Here is a 17,157-nt window from a genome sequence, read left to right on the forward strand (position 1 = left end):
TGACGCGGTATGCAAGTCGAGAGGGAGAAAGAGAGGGGGGAGGGAGTGAAGGAGAAGAGAAGAGAGAGAGAGAGAGAGAGAGAGAGAGATTGCGAGAGAACTCAAACTGGCTTCGAAAGAGAACCTGGAACCGGGATTTGAGACGGTTATAAATTTCGTGGCTTACAATTAGTGTCTCGATATCGTAAACGCATGCAAATACGACACGACGAAATTCTCCTCGTGCCTTCACATTCATATCCACGAAATCAAATTATCTATTGTCTGAAGGTGAATCTATTGATTTGAAAGCGGCTGCGCCGCGCTCCTATAGCTGCGCGTAACCACCGAGCCTCGGCTCCGATCGATCGATCGCGATCAAAGACCGCGGGAGAGCGCGGCCACATCGGCCCCTTTGAATTATCAGAAGCTCGACGTTTCGATTTCGCGATGCGAAGTGGAATAGGGTACTGTACGTGTACAGTCCATAGTGTTCGTGACGCATAATTACCGTTTGATAATTAAAGCGTCCAGAAGGGATACACGGGATACACCGGAGCTACGGAAAGCCGTACAATAATGATGGATGTACGAAAAAAGAAGAGTTGTCTGCTTCGACATAGGAGCACTGATAGCTTTCGAATTATCAGCAGTCGAGATTATTTTCATCACGCTCTGGGAATTCTCTATATATAAGTATACATCTAAATGTAAGTGGTTAAAAAATACAGAGCATCTTTCAAAATTTTTGGAAATAAGCCCAGCGACGGAAAGAAGTTATTCTTATTCAGCTCTCAAATATTGGACCTTATGATAGAATTTTATAATTTGACATATAAAATTTCTTATTTAAATAAATGAATACCAGTACATCTTTCACATGTACGAAAGATATCCATACATCTAATATTCGTTGGGGATATTTTATTTAAAAGAACGAGAGATGTCGTGCTTTTCGAAACGTTATCTGTCAAGCATAACAAATTTTAAGATATTTTGCTTATCAGCGCAACTTTATCTGAAGGGACGTAAAGATTTTGTATCTTTTGCCACGTAAAAAGGAATCCGTGCAGCAAAAAGCGATTTATCTCGACGAGCGCTCCATTTCGAATTGAACTTTGCGTTTACAGAAATACGATATCTCTTCGCTACGTCGTAACGTCTCTATTGCTGTTTCAGGGCCATGATTGATGGCTGTGCATGCCTGCCGACGCAAACAACAACGCGAGATCTCACCAGGAAAATCATGCTGTGCAGAGTAAATTTTCGACTTCACTTTTTCTTTTCCAAGCCTCATCCGAACAATCTTTTTAACGCTTATTAAAACGAAAAAGGAAAAGAATATTTTCTCCCTATTCTGATTAATACGAGTATTTAACAAGTCCGAATTAAAGTACGTTTAGTCAAGCGTCAAAGTTAGACTAAAAAAATAAACTCTAATTTTCCTTTTCTGCACAATTCTCACGATCCTTTCTCACGATTTTCTTCTTTAACTTTAAAAACAGAAAAATCATCCTAACTATCGACGGGGGGAAGAAAAGGATCGTCTTTTTCTGCGGTATCCACGGTACCATCATAAAGGTGAGAATGCGAGAGACGAGAAACAATAGCCGAGGGCGACTTTGTGCGCCAGATACATTTCCAGAACTCTAGTGATCGGATTAGAAGGATTGACGTGGGATATTTCTCCCAGGATAGAGAGATATTCGATGCGCCAATTTCTTCGGAATTCGATATCAACCATTATTGGTGTCTAGACATCTACACGTAAAAAAAAAACAGATCGATCCTAAATTGATAATAAAGAATCTGCTGTTAAAAAAAAATTGGCAGTGTGACAGAAATAAAGTGACGCAAATATTTCACGTAAAAATATAAAAAAAAGTATAGGGTAAGTACGTCTGCTAACATTGAAAAAAAAAATAGAAAAACCGAGGTCGCGTATACAATACTTTCCCCAAAAGCTCTCTCTCTCTCTCTCTCTCTCTCGTCATTGTCGGCATTGTGCAGCATGCTTAAGGTACCGCCGGCGCGATTGGCGGATCGATGCGTGCCTGCCTGCCTGCCTGCCTGCCTGCTTGCCTCCTGGTAGGCACGTCGACCGGTTCCTGGACAAAGCGAGAGTTGCCCCTAGCATCATCTCTCTCCCAGTTCTCCGCGCCGCGCCGCGCCGAGTGAACGAGCGCGAAGGGAATTGAGTATCCTGCCGTTTTCTACCGTCTTCCCTTCCCTTCCATACCCTTTCTATCTCTCTCGTCTCTTATCCCCACTTTCTCCTCGTCATCTATCCGGTACCGGTCCAAGGAGGAAGAAAGAATCTGGAGGACTCTGGATATGCGGATTCGCTAGGAGTCCCCATATCTCGCGAATAAAGCCGCGAGACTCCACGATACGATGTGCGCGCGATCAGGAGATCGCGCGCGGGTTGGGCGAAAAGAAGGCGTGCGTTATCACTACATCGTGATATTTTTTTGACGACCGGAAACCGTCCGGAAAAGTGTAAAAAAGTAAAATCGGAGATTTTACGAGTTGATTTATTTCTTGGCACTAACCCCAGCGGAGGTTGCATCATTGATCGGAACTTCACACGCTTTCGTATCTCTTCTCGTGACTGAACCGCAAATTAAAATTCAGTATCGAACAAGTGTCGAACAGGATAGTATCGGATTACTTGCACACATCTCTCAAGCTTTTGCATCTCTCGGGAGAGAGGGGGGGGGGGAGGGGGATGAATACCGGTAACACCCTTTTAGATTCTACGCTGGGATTGGAATGACAAAGAAATGGCCATCCAGAAGTGCGACAACGACGAGGATGAGGAGGACGATGATGAAGACTTAGACTCCGGAGGTGTTCGAGCAAGGCCGATCCGGCTGGTCCGACCGGTCAACCGAGTTCGAACTCGGCTCGCGAACAACGTCGGAACACCTCGAGAGAAAGAGAAAGAACTCTCAGCGATACTGCAGTTCTCTCGCGCCGCTTATAAAAAAAGGCGCGAACTTAAGCTGCGCCGATTTGAGGAAGAAGTTAGCGACATCCGTGAACGGAAACGCGATTTCGAGTTTGGCCTCCTTTCGAACGACTTCGCAGAGAATAAAGATGTTTTTCTGACATATTGGTTTAAAAAAATACATGCATAGTCCCTGAAGATAAAATTATTTGATTTAAAATTATTATTTTTTTTAAATTTTTAATGTAAGACAATCGACAAAGATTTAGGTCGTCATTTTAATTCATTATCAATATTATTGTAATTATAAAATAGATACTTTTCTAAACCTATAATGCGAGAAGCGTATTCGTTTGATTATTCAAATTTTTTGAAAAGCAAATTTCACTGTATAATGACTTGTAATTTAGATTATCTATTCATGCAAATGTACATATTATCTATGTTCCAAATTTAGATAAGTAATTTCTGAGACATTATTTAATATAATTTAATAGAGAACGATTGTTTCGCGTAAACGTAATAAACTGCGGTGAGCGATTAATTGTATAACCTGCGACGTAATCTGCGCTCCGTTTAAAAACTGGGAAAAGGCGCATACAAAATAAGTTTCCGCGACTTTTCCTTCCGACTCTTTCCCCCCGGGAATCACGCGCTCACTCCCGATTTTGCATACTCGTACATTTAAATGCTTTTGCAATGAATCGTCGTCCAGAGGAACCACGACGCGGACACATCCGAGTATAAATTTCGCGAGTCGCGGTGTATATATTTAGCGCGTGCAGCAAAACGCAACGAGATAAACTGTTTCGCGACGTCCCATTCAATCGCCATTTTCGTGTGCTCCCAGGATTTTCGAAGCTGCGGGCGTCGATTTCCGCGCCGAGACATCTAAAATTCGGAGAAAAGGACACGTCGACGATAAATCCCTCGCGACGTTGCGCACCGAGGCCTCTAAATTAAGAGGTACATCCGTTGAAGCCGCAGGATCTCCGCCAGTACTCTCATTTCGTCAGGACATCGATATACCTACTGGGAATCGAATAGAGATACTTCGCGCAATAAAAAGCGCAAACGCCCCCGAACGTAACGATCCTCTATATTTCTTCCCATTTTTGACCGAGCAAAAATCGTCCGGAAAACGCGATCGACCTCGTTTTTCATGAGAGCATACGCGGTATTCAAGAGTTGCGCTTTTCATCTTCTATCTACTAGAAATCAAAGTAAAAAGTAAAAAAAAACAAACTAGAATTTAAATTAAAACAAGATGATAGGAAAATTGTATCGATCGCGATTTAGCTTTATAGTTGTGTCCCGAAGAATTGCGTCATTTAGTATCACTTTTGAAAGTAGATGATCTCTTTTATAAAAAATAAGGCATCATTAAAAACAGCTGTTCCCCTCGCTATTCAATAAGATTATCGAATTCTTTCGTAAAATCTCTAAATTTGTAAAATCAGCTGTTGCGAATTTCTGGTTCTATATCAAATTAATCTTAACATTACTTGGTAAAGTTTCCAATCCATTAAAGTTGATAAAATAAATTTTGTTACTTTTGTAATTATCGCAAATTAAGAGCGTGAATACGAAAATTAAGAGATCAGAGAATACCGTGTACTTCGCCGCGGAAACGTTGAACTTCTCATTTGGTTAGGCGGTAACACGATTTTTAATTAGCTGATTATTCAGAGAGCTAATTATCTCTCCCTTTCTGTCTTTCTCTCGTTCGTGTGTAACCGGATTCTAATGATTACTCAGAATGACAGCTATTCGATGAAATTTTACGTAGGTACAGTCGAGCGGAGAAAAGAAAAGGGGGAAATTGGAGGAAACGCGAACAAAGGACCCTCTACGGACCGACCGAAAAAAACTCGGCGCGCGATCGATATCCGCAGAGCGCGATATTCAATACGTCTCGAAGAAGCCGAGCGCGGTAAAGGAAGCTGCGATCAATCTTGGAAATATGAAACTAAAAACGAACTTCTCTTACTTCCAGATCCGGTCAAATTATCGCAAATACATACGTGACGCTATTCGCACTTTTTACTTTTTATGCGTACCCCATAATTAATGTACAAAGTGAACGTTACGCATTTATAAACGATGCAACGTGACGAAGTTCCAGATCGAACAGGAAAAGAGTTTCTCTTTAAAATCGGTAAAAGCAGGTATGGCAAAGGCCAGGTATGATGACCTTTATTATGTATACGTCCTTTATTGTAAAGGACAGTCTTTTATTTCAGGTAGCTGTTCTAGATTGATTTATTTTTCCAAAATTCAATTTTGTCCTTTGTCAACACGGGAAATAAATATAATTTGTTTTTTATCTTTTGTCAATCATATTTTTTTTAAATTCTCTTATTAAAACTATTCAGATTAAATCCGCGTTTTCATTTATTTTTGTTATTACAAACCCATTATTTCAGGTTTAAACCAAGGTCAAAGATTTGTGTCAATATTACAATCGAATCGGTTTCAAACTGTCAGAAAACAGTGCGCGGTATCTCATTTTGGTATACCACGCGAAAAAATTTTATAATGCGCAGACTGACAAATTGATTTGAAAACACGTAGGAACAAAGTTTTAAAATTTTCAGGTTTGTCCTTTATTTTCTCTAAGAAAATATGGAGGAAAAAACAGACGGACTTTTTGACTCGATACGCGATGTACTTCTGTTCCGACAGATTGGATAAATTTCGTATTGGCTTAGGTTTAAGGATTCCTAAAGCACCGATGTCGCGTCCTCCTGCTATCCCGGCGCCCGTCCTTAAGCGCCGTTCACAACGTCTGACCGCGCGCGGATAATCAATAAAGTCCTGCTTCTCTCTTTCTCTTTCTCTCGCTTTCACAGCGTCGCGACGGCCTCTTACCCAAGCGCTCGTCGATCGTCGAGATATTCCAGACGAGACGACGAAAAAAAAGAAACGTCCGCACCAGCGGCTATATGCGAACCGTTTATTTAAAAAAAAAAAAAGAAAAATGAATCGTCTGAAGCGAATCGGGGAAAAATCTCTCTCGGAACTTCCAGCGTCGAGACAGCGCGCGCGTCCGAAAATTCTTTCATTAATTTCGAACTTCTCCGTCTCACCTCTCCTCCCTCCACGGAAATTAATTGAATCAACAAAATTCGAATCGTATTATTGGAATAATTGATGAGCACAAAATTATACGTAATTAATAGAAAAAGTTGACGTTTTCTATTTGTACAATTTTTTTCGCTCGCAATATTTGCACGCGTGGCTTTATCATTTAACATCGTGTCGTGCGCGTTACAAAGTGCCCTCATTAATAGCGCGCGTTCTAAATACCGCGCATCGATACTCAAAGGGAATGCTCGTGTAAAAAGGGACCGTCAAAGGAGAGATAGAAAATTATTCACATCCCGCGTTAGGTGGAAAAGCGTCAAAAAGAATGTTGAGTATATCGCGTACGCGCTTCTGACGTTTCGCTCAAATCGTGTGAGCTCTCTTTTTTTTAAAATCTTATACATCTTTCCCGTATCTTTTTATAATACACCGATCGACTTATATAAAAATTACAAAATGCGCGCGCACGAAATGATATATATTTAAGCGAAATATTATCTCAAAATTTACGTTCGTCGCGAGAGATTAAATTTTCTTTTCGAAAATGTATTACTCGCGTAAATTGGAAACACAGAAATTACGTAAATGGAAATTTTGAGGAGCAGAAAAACGGTCCTCTGTCTTTCTTCCAATGCAATTTCCAACACGTCGGAGTATAGTCCTCTTTCGCAAGTGGATAACGGCGTGGGAACCCGCGGCGCGTGTGCCCACGCGGCCGCGCGTGTGATTCGCGCGTTTTTCCGGCAAGGAAAAGAGATGGAGAAAGGAAGAGAGAAGAAGGGGGGAAGGGGAAGAGAGAGACAGACAGAGAGAGAGAGAGAGAGAGACAGAGAGAAGGGGGGGGGAGAGACGCCTCCGCGCGCTCCACCGGATATCCATTCGTTAATAAACAGCGTAAACCGATCCCCCTCCGATGCCGCGAGGAACGGAAACGTCGTCAACCCGTCGCCGAGTTAATTGCGCACCAAGCTGGATCCCCGAGTAAGGCGATAATCGTCGATGACAGCTGACATCGCCGATCGAGAACTGAAATCGCGAGTCGATAAAGCGCGAACGCGTCGAAGACATCCGGTTGATTTGCAGTACGTGCAACGCAACGATAAAGTTCGGCACGTCCAAAGGAGGATCTTACTTGAACCTTATATTTACGGTACATCATCGTTAATTCATTTATTTCTATCGAGAAACGGGGAATTGTCGATCATCAATCACAATAAAGCGGCCGTCGTGATACGAACGAGAGAGAGAGAGAGAGAGAGAGTTAACAGCGAATGAGTGCGAAATTCGTGATTATCGTAAAAAGACAATGCGAGACGCGAGCGGAGCGGGCTGAGGCCTCGTTCCCGCCGGAAACTCTTTTTCCGCGCCGGAACCTATTCAGGTCGACGAGAGGCGTTTTTCGTTCTCACCCGCGATCGCCCGCACGCTCGTTCGCTCGCTCGCTCGCTCGCTCGCCTCCGATTTTCCTCGACGATTTCCCGCCGAGCGTATTCCACCGAGCGAAACGTGGGAGGTCGTGGCGTGTGCAATGTGATGCAACCGCCGACGCGCATTGGAAACTCGAGAACATCGTACAATAATGGCACAAGTGCTCGAAACATTAAGCTTCTTAAAGACTCACCGGAAAAATATCGAGCACACCAGCCAAGATTTTATAGATATAAATAGAATATTAAAAATCCAACTTAAAATATACTACATAATCTAAGCCATTCAAGATAATTAAATGACGATAGAGAGAAACCTTGTAAAAAGAGAGCAAAATATGTTTATGATAATTTTGAAGTAGCATGTAGAAATAGATAAGAAATAAAAACAACGAGAATAATGATAAATAATTATTATAGGCTCGCGCTCGAACGAGGCATCAACTCGATCACATTTCGCATTGTCGGTTCACGATAATTACGAATTCCGCACTTGTTCGCTGTTAGTTCTCTCTCTCTCTCTCTCTCTCTCTCTCTCTCTTGTTCGTTACGATAACGTTCGCCTTATTTCCTCGATTACGTCAATTTCCTTGTTCTTCGAGAAATAAATGCATTAAAAATAATTTTTCAAAGCAAAAATTAGATATTTACGTTCACAAAATCGTGATTTTTTATTATAAATATTCAATATTGTAATATGATATTCCCTGTGTTCTTTTTATTTATTTATTTCATGTTATATGTTTATTGATATTCCACATAATCATATTAGAAATACTTATAATAAAAAAAATCACAATCTTGTTAATGTAAACGTCAAATTTTTGCTTTGTTTGAAAAATTATTTGTAAGTAATTCATTTATTTCTCGAAAAAACGGGGAATTTTATAATATAAAATTATTTAATATATCTTAAAATCTCTCCTTTTCTCTCTTCCAAGTTACATATATAGATATTTTTAATTAAACCAGAGATTTGAATCTGTGGAAGTGGTAATATTTATCGATGCACTGACAAAGAACCATACAAAGATATTCATTTCCTGTTAAAATCGAGTAATCGCGCAATCGTTTCCGACGTGAACGTAACATTGATCGAACACCGGTTGGATACCGTGAAAAATATCGGAACATTAACATAACAACGGCCTCGCGCAAGTGACGTGTCGTTAATGGATTAAAAAGAGTAGGCGGCTGTATGTAATGGCGCAGCTAATATTAATTGTTGAAAAAAAATTCATAGAATACATTCGCTACATTCCCATTCTGCAGAATCGTGAAAGAGACAAAGGGAGTTTATTATTCAATTGTATTTAAATCGCGCGCAAGATCTTTTTTGTGTAAGAAAAACATCGTTTGTGGAGACGCTCCTTTCGAAACTATAAATCGCCATTTATAAAAGGGGATCAAAAATAATTTTTTTTTAATACTACAGAGATTATTCAATATATAACGATTCAATAATTATCGAAAATGAAAATTGTCAAATCAGTTATACATATGTATACATTAATTTATACATCGCCGTTAGAAATGATAAATTTTGTTTTAGCTTCGGAATAGAAAAGTATATATATATCGATATATCCTGCGTTTTAAACATTTACGATTCTCGTTGAACATGGAATAGATAATAAATTTATTACATTCCGAAAGAGGTGAACGTAGAAATAAAAATAAACGAGATAATAAAGATAGTTAATAGTAGAACTGCAAATTTATTCTATCCGAGGGGACGGGATGCTGTAATGGGATTTGAAAAAAAAATAATAAACGCGTTGTATTTCCTGGATTAATGCGAAAGCAAGAAATTGCGATATCGGAAATGCGCGTCGATTAATTATTAAGGCCCGGCCTTAATAATTGCGCGAAAATACGATCCTACGAGGATATATGAGGGTGAGTTTCCTCCACGTATTTCAGGAAGAGCGAGTTCCTCCGCATGGACTTGTTGACTCGGAAGACAAAGAGCCGCCCTCTCCCACCTCTCCCCTTCCCTCTTCGCCCACAAGAGGAGGGGTGAGGCAAAATTAGTTTGCGGCCACCGAGAACTTAGATCAAACCGTCAAACTCCGAGCTCGACGTAACCGGTCTCGCGTGCAATTAAAGCCCCGACGGAGTTCGAGCCCGAGGAAAAGCTCGGCTTTTCCCGCGCGACGCCGGCGCGACGACGTTGGATTGCGAGGAAAAATTGCGCCCCATCGTCAACTATTTCGCGATTCTCTAATTATAGAGAGAGAGAGAGAGAGAGAGAGAGAGAGAGAAATCCTCCTTGTTTCTCCTTCAAACAACAACGTATATAGATCTCACGACGATCTTGAAACACTCCGGACATCCCATTTCGCGAAACGAAATTGTTCATGGTTTTCCTTCTTTTAAAAGTACCGGTGATTGCGGTGAAATTTAAAAAGCCTCGACATATCCGGGCCGATAAAAGTCTCCGATATATCCGACAATCTAATTGTCGTAATGATAACCCGCACGCTCGTCAAGCACGTGTTTGCGACAATGAGCTCGGAGAGGCGAGAGAGGAGAGAGGCTGAAATTTTTACTCGTCGTATCGTTTTTTCTCGATGCGATACGGGCGGATGCCGGTGATCCAAGAATTTCACTATCGTACGTGCGGGCCTTCTTCCTTCTCGTTCATATTGCGTCGCGCATCGCCTCCTCTATATATGCGTACATGGTGAAAAAAAAAAAATTACGTTCTTAACGCGTAACAGAACCCACGTCGCTCCCCAGCCGGATGTAACGGATGCAGCCGCCTGTGGGCCTACGCCGCGAATCAAATCGATCGTGATCGCCTCGGGCGACTTATTTCGCGTCGGAGTACGGGGAATACCTATATATTAATTGCGAGAAGATCCGGATGCTTCCATATAAGTTTCCTCTCGCGCGCATCTGCAGATCGGAAAAAATTCACGGTATACAGCGTCGTACTCGCGATTGCGCAAGAAAGGAGACTTCACGGTCGCGGCAGCATATTTTATTAATGATATAATGACTGCGCGTATATTAGCTGCAATAATACATCAATTGGATATACAGTTTCGACGTGGTAATTTGATGTGAATTATGCATTTACAGCTGCAATGCGTATTATTGATGTCAATTAATTTAATACATCACGTTATCATAATGTATTAAACGGATACGATTACATTGTGTTCTATTTGGTCGACGTCATCGACACATGATTATCGGTGATTAAAATTACATCGCGACGATGTCGCAGGCACGCGGGGAGAGGAGACGTGCCGTTGTTGCGTCGGGAAATTCAAGAGCGGGACACGCGAGTTAGAGGGGTGGCGATTGCACTGCGGGATGGGATTGTACTCCGCGATGATGTTACGAGGAAGTTGCAGTTATCAGTTACACGGGACACTGCGACAAACGGCGACGCGAGAGGACACATGCTAGGGGGAGGAGGGGGGGAGGGAGAGGGCGGCGTGCAGCCGGCGACCGCAGCCGCTGCTAATGGCGCGCTATCGACGTATCAATGGCGCGCTGCGGCTTGCGCATTAATAATACACGTGATTACCATCGAGCGAACTCATCCCGGGGCGCGCCATGGCGTATTCATGGCGTTCACCGTCCGTTCCCCGGATGGAAACCGCGCGCGCCTCCGTCCGATCAGAACCGGAACCTGTCGCCCTCCGCCCATCCCTATATGCACCGAGAACCGCCCTCCCTCCCCTCCTCCCGATAAACAATTAAAAACCATCACCTGGAACCCCGCGCGCCATCCTGAATAAGCCAGAGACCTGTGGCGGAGGGCACCGCAAATACTATAATATAGCTCGACTATTATAAGAAAAAAAAAGTGTCGCGTTCCCACGTATTGTGTCGATTTTCAACTCGAGTAATCTCGAGAGTCCTCTTTTTGCATCGTTTTTACTCTTAATACGGTTGGGCATTGCGATTCGGTGGCGTGGTATCGTCTGACAAGAAGATCCCACCTCCCGGGAGACTCAAAACGCAATTCAGATAATAGGATTAGGATCGGGATTAAATTGTCAGGTTATAAAGAAATGCGTGAGTGAGGAAATGGTCAAGTAATACGAGATGTAAAGTAAAGAGATATACACACGCGCGGGAGATTGATGACAGGGCAATGGCGCAATTGCGATGCAAATGGAATATTAGCTAGCAGGAGGGTTGATACAACATCACTGGTATAATCCAGCATCCCTTTCGTCTCCCCTGCCCCTCCCTCTGCCCCTCCGCCCCTTTTCGGCGGTTCCATCGGCACGGCTATGTGGTCGCCGGCGATTTCTGTGTTCGTGGCCGCGCAAGCTAATCGGGAGTCGCTCCTTAATTAGAAATTAGGCGGTCTCATTCGCCCCCCTCTCCTCCGCCCCTCTCTCACGACCCCCTCAAACTCGGGTGTCGGGGAGCCGCGCTGAATTTTTCATGCGAACGAAATTAGAATCGATCGCCACCGCCGCCGCCGCCGCCGCCGCCGCCGGCGGGGACCGCGAAATTAAATCGCGGGGGACAACGCGGAGAGAGGGGCGACGGGGAGGGTAGGTAAAAAGTCAACGGTGGTCCATCGACGGAGGGGTGGGAGGGAACAGGTTTCCGCGACCGCGCAATTTGCGCCCCGATTATTTATTTGTCAGCGCAATTAATGCCCGCCGCGAAAAATTTATCGATCCGCGCACATCCGTCGTAGTTTGTTTATTAACGAAACATTCATTCGTTTGTCCGTTTATTGATGGATTTATGGTATCATTTATTACCTTGGTTATCCGCGTGTTTATTTACGGATTTATCTATTTATTTAATTATACGCGTGTGTATGTGCGTGCGTGCGTGCGTGCGCGCGCGCGTCCGCCTCTGTAGCGACTAGCCGACTGACCAATTTATTTTCATTTATTTCATTTATATTTATACCTAGCTCCGCTTTCTCTCGCTGAGGCAAAGTGATTCCGAGTCTCTATAAAAAATGCACGTCCGTCGGCGAAATGCCTTGTGGAATCTTGTTGCAATCGTGAAAAGCCAGGACGAGCTTAAGCAGAAGAAGAAATAAGAGAGAAAGAAAGAAGCAAAGAAAAAAATTATATGGAAATGGTAGAAAGATCGTGGAACATAAACAGCTGTGTCACTGATAACAAATAATTTATACAGATAAAGAAGAGTCCACTGCCCCCCCCCCCCCCCGAGACGCGACAGAACGTACGAATGGGATTTTGTCGGAAAGGAGAAAGAGGGGGAGAGGACAGAAGGAAAAGGCGAACACGCGCGTGAGAGAACTGATTTATCTCGCTCTCGCTGCACCGATCGAAATTAACTCGGAAGATCCCGTTCGCTTAAAGACCCATCGATCGGCGCGACTGCGCTGAATGCCGGCTCGCAAAAGGGACGAGCAATCCCGTAGGAGCTTTGTGTCCTGGCTACTGAAATAACTTCCTGCTTTACTGTCGACCGGAAAATTATCTCGTAATGTCTACTGCTTTCACGAGGAATGAAGTCTTTCTCGTAGGATGATCTTTCGCGAAACAATTTCCTGATATTGCAATATAGTGTATTTTTAACGGAAAACGCTTTTTTTTCACGGGGACAGAGTCTTTCGTTCCTCATTAATTTTTCCAAAATCTCGTTGATAAGAGTACAAAGTATAATATATGGTAGTACCGAGAGAAGAGTAAGAGAAAGACTTCCTTTACTTATAACGGATTAGGAAAGTAAGAATTTGCGAATAGGTAATAATTCATCGGCTGGAGAAGTTCCGTCTCTCTCTCTCTCTCTCCCTTCGTCTGCAGGAAAGCGGATTCGAGGTGAATCGTTCGTTCGTGACCTGCGCGAGTTTTAATTGCCCGGCGATTAAAAGTTTCCGTGTCGTTCCGAGACGGTCGTTCCGACAGATCGAGCGTTGCGTGAGGGAGCGCGACACTCTTCCGCGGAACAATCCAGGAAAATCCGCGGAGAGTGGGGAAAATACCCGGCACCGAAGCGCCCTACATCGAAAAAAATCGCACACACACCGCCGGAGACTACAGGTAATTCAAAAACTTTAGATTAAAATCGAGCAAATTAATTATATTCAGATCGGAAATTCGCTTTACCTCGGTGAAAATTATCGTATCCATCCCGGGATCCTGTAATGCGGGAGAGACTCGAAAGAACCGCGCGCGCGCGAGAAGTCTACCGGGGTGGATAAATAAAAAGAGAATACCTCTCGACCGCCGATAGGAGAATTCACCTGTCCGGAAATCTCTATGCTGAGATTTATCTTCCGCGTATCTTCAAGTGTACGAGCGTTTAGAAAAGGATACATCTCTTGGAAGAAGTCCAGATGCGGCGGCTGAAGGATATCCAGCGCGGAAAGGACCTGCAAAAGAGACAGGAAGAGATTGAGTGCCCCGTCCTTTGACTGGACGAAAGAGACAGAGAGAGAGAGAGAGAGGGAGAGAGAGCACGTGCGATTGATCCCTCTTTTTTTCCGCGCAAAAAGTGGGCTCCGGCAGGCAGAAGACTGCGAGGGGGAGGACAACGCGGCCTCGTCCTCGGGGAAATAAAACGCGGAAATTTCCGAGGCGCCCACCGTGCAATTTATACACGATCCATCTTGAATGTTCGCCCGGATATTCAATGCCAAGCAGTACATGCCAAACGCTATATCTATTTGATTCCAACGAAACGTGCGAAACAAAATCTCTGTCGTCACACTTTACGACAGGTAATTATTAAATGATTTTCATAAAATGTTATAAAAAAGTAATATATTAAGCCGAGGCGTAAACCACCAATTAAAATTATGTACCAATGGCTATGTAATGCCCGGGGTAATGCCCAATTTCTTGACCGACCGTATGTCCCTCGGATAACATTTTGAAAACGCAATCTTATTATTTAGCGTAATTTATTTAATATTCACACTTTATTACGTGTTGTAAATATGTGTTTGACATAAAACAATTGTCAATTGTTTAGAAATAAAACGTAATAGTGCTCAGTAATGCTCAAGAAATGCCCAGCAATGCCTAGCAATGCCTCGAATCTGTACACCGCCTTCAGCGGTTTACCCCTCGTATTAAGCTCATAAATGCTAAAAAGATTTGCTATTGTCAAAAAAAAACCAGTTTTAAATTTATTTTAAAGAAGAGATGCACAAGAAAAAATTTTACGATTTTTTTAAATCACAGACAATTATTATACTATATGCAATCGTATAATAATTGTTACAATTATGGCAATAAATAATCATAAATAATCATAGAAATTTTTGAAAGCTAGGTGTAGAGACTCGATGTCGGCATCATATATTATCGACAGAATTACAACGTTTTTATCTTCATGCCTGTTTCTACCGGAATTCTCCCATCTTTTTCTGTGTTTGTTCATCGATCACACATATGTTTGACACGCGACAAATATAATACCACTCACGTTATCGTGTTTGAAGAAGCAAAGCATTTTCAGCTCCCTGAAGACTCGCTTGCTGCTCACGAGACTTTGAAAGACGTTCGGCAGTTTTTTTAAGGCTACTCTCCTACCATCCCTCGGGTCCGTGACAGCCCTGGAAAAATCATAGAAACAACAGGTAAATTAAAAAAAATACATTCTCAACACTTTGTTGACGATCAATGGTATAACTACCAAAGTTATATTTTGACAAGAAAAAAATGTGTCTCTGCGTTTACGGTTATTATGTTTACTAATGTTATTACAATATTTGTACGAGAGAAAAATGATTGGATAGCCATCATACGGTCTCGTTATAACTAACGAGTAGGTATGTAGTTATTTTGGACAATAAATCACTCTCCTTTCCTTTCGCTTCGTCATATACTTGCGTCATTTTATGACTTTTATTTCCCCTCCTTTATCTTTCTGCTGTTTATATATGCATACACATTAATAATAGTAGATTACTTCATTTCTAATGTGTAATAAAATATCTTAAAGCTCATAAAGACTCGCAAAACATAAAGCAAGAAGAGAAAGACTGAAGTTCAAGTTTACGTTAAAAGCATCTTACATTCAAATATCATTCGAGGAATAATAGGATTCGGGGAATATTGGCAAATAATCAGCTATAATAATATCCGGGAACTCGCGTCGATGATAACCTCCCGGAAATACAGCGAACGACGATCTATTACTCCCCCTCTCCTTTCCCGCCCCTTCCTTCCCATGATCTCCCCCAGCCCTTTAGGCCAGTTCCGAGAATAATTATTATCCCAGCAATTAGTCCGTTTACGGCTACGGGTTCGATTTCATTGTCGAGTGTTGTCGTTACCGCAAAACCGACGATTCCGATTCACGAGAATCGAAGGGAGAAGCAGGGGGGAGGGAGAGGGAGAGAAAGAGAGAGAGAGAGAGAGAGAGAAATCCGACGCTGCCAAAATCCCATTTTCGGTCCGTGTGCCATATCATCTGCCCAGACAGATAAAGTAATTCCCCGTTTTTGAAGAGAAGGAGGACGCGCGGGTGAAAACGATTTTGCGATCTGCGGATGATCACACTCCCCTAGGTATTGAAAAATAGATATACGACACATCAGATAAATGCCTGATATTTCTAGATATAAGTGAAAATATTTATTTTTATAAATAATTTTTATGAACAACAACTGTAATAAACAATTACGTAATATACAATCAAAGTTCGACGAGGTAGAGCGCAAATGAAGGAACAGGAATTCCACTAAATTAGAGCAATCGGCAATCCCGTGATTTATACCATTATATGCAGTAATCACCGTTAACTTTTTATGATTTATTATTATAGTACTGTTATCATTAATTGATTGTCATATATTATTACTGGCGGTTATTGAGCGGCGCTGCTTCGAACGGCATTCACGCTTTATACCGGTTTTATATAAGGTTTTATATAAGGTAGACGGGGAATGACAAATCTCTCGTACTAATCAGGTCGAAGTCGTTAACTTCGTTATGGTACGCTAAATCGATTCGTTCGCACGAGACGGCTGGCTCGCTCTCGTGTAGATTTGCGCGACACATTTATGGACCGGGACTCGACAAAATAAACGAGGCTGTCGATGAAGCGGCCAAAACGGGCCCATTATCTCAAGTGTCGTCTCTTCAAGTCCCACTCACATATGTACGTCCAACCGGTCAGATCTGTTCGTTGTGCCATCGCTACGATTTCGCAGATCGAAGGAGCAAAAAATCGCTACAGTTCCTTTTGGCGAAGTTTTGATTTAATGAAGAAAATGCAGTGTATTAGATGAACAGACATGAATTTATTTGTTTTGAGAAAATCTCTCACGAGAGCATAAAAAAGTTGGTACAAAGCGTGCAAAGAACAAAGTACCGTGTACCTCATAATAATAATAATAATAATAATAATAATGAAAAAAAAAGAAGATAAAGAGTGAGCGAGATCGATTATAATTATTGTTGTCATTAATAATGTCCTTGCATTTCGATTTAATTTATTTACTATAATTAATAATATTTATAAAGCGTGCAACTCCGAAAACTCATATAAATAATATTTCAAAATATTGAACGCGTTATTGCCTGTATTAAATATACATAAATTAATTAATTAAATTCTAATTACTTGATGATACTCTGGCAGATTTCCGATTTTGGTATTAATCAAGAAAAAAACGTTCCACGAGTGGAGGATCGAATTTCGCTCTACGAAAAAAAAAAGATAAAAGTAAAGTAACTAATATTTTCAAGCCATACGTACACGAATGACAAGATTAAAATCTTCACCAATAAAAGTTCCAGT

General features: G+C 42.0%; 1 protein-coding gene across 1 annotated transcript in view; it reads right to left on the reverse strand.

Annotated features, from left to right (window-relative positions):
- The window catches only part of LOC105456472 (serine/threonine-protein kinase NLK), a gene marked incomplete at its 5' end in the record, with an annotated part of 41,930 nt that extends 26,965 nt beyond the window's left edge, over nt 1–14,965 (reverse strand). Inside the window, 2 exons of the mRNA XM_011700531.1 lie at nt 13,722–13,777; nt 14,836–14,965. Coding sequence (XP_011698833.1) covers nt 13,722–13,777; nt 14,836–14,965 — 186 coding nt within the window. The remainder of the gene's footprint in view (nt 1–13,721; nt 13,778–14,835) is intronic.
- Nucleotides 14,966–17,157: the final 2,192 nt, after the last annotated feature.

This window comes from Wasmannia auropunctata, unplaced genomic scaffold (assembly GCF_000956235.1).
Source record: "Wasmannia auropunctata unplaced genomic scaffold, wasmannia.A_1.0 LD335661.1, whole genome shotgun sequence".
NCBI classification, from domain to species: domain Eukaryota; kingdom Metazoa; phylum Arthropoda; class Insecta; order Hymenoptera; family Formicidae; genus Wasmannia; species Wasmannia auropunctata.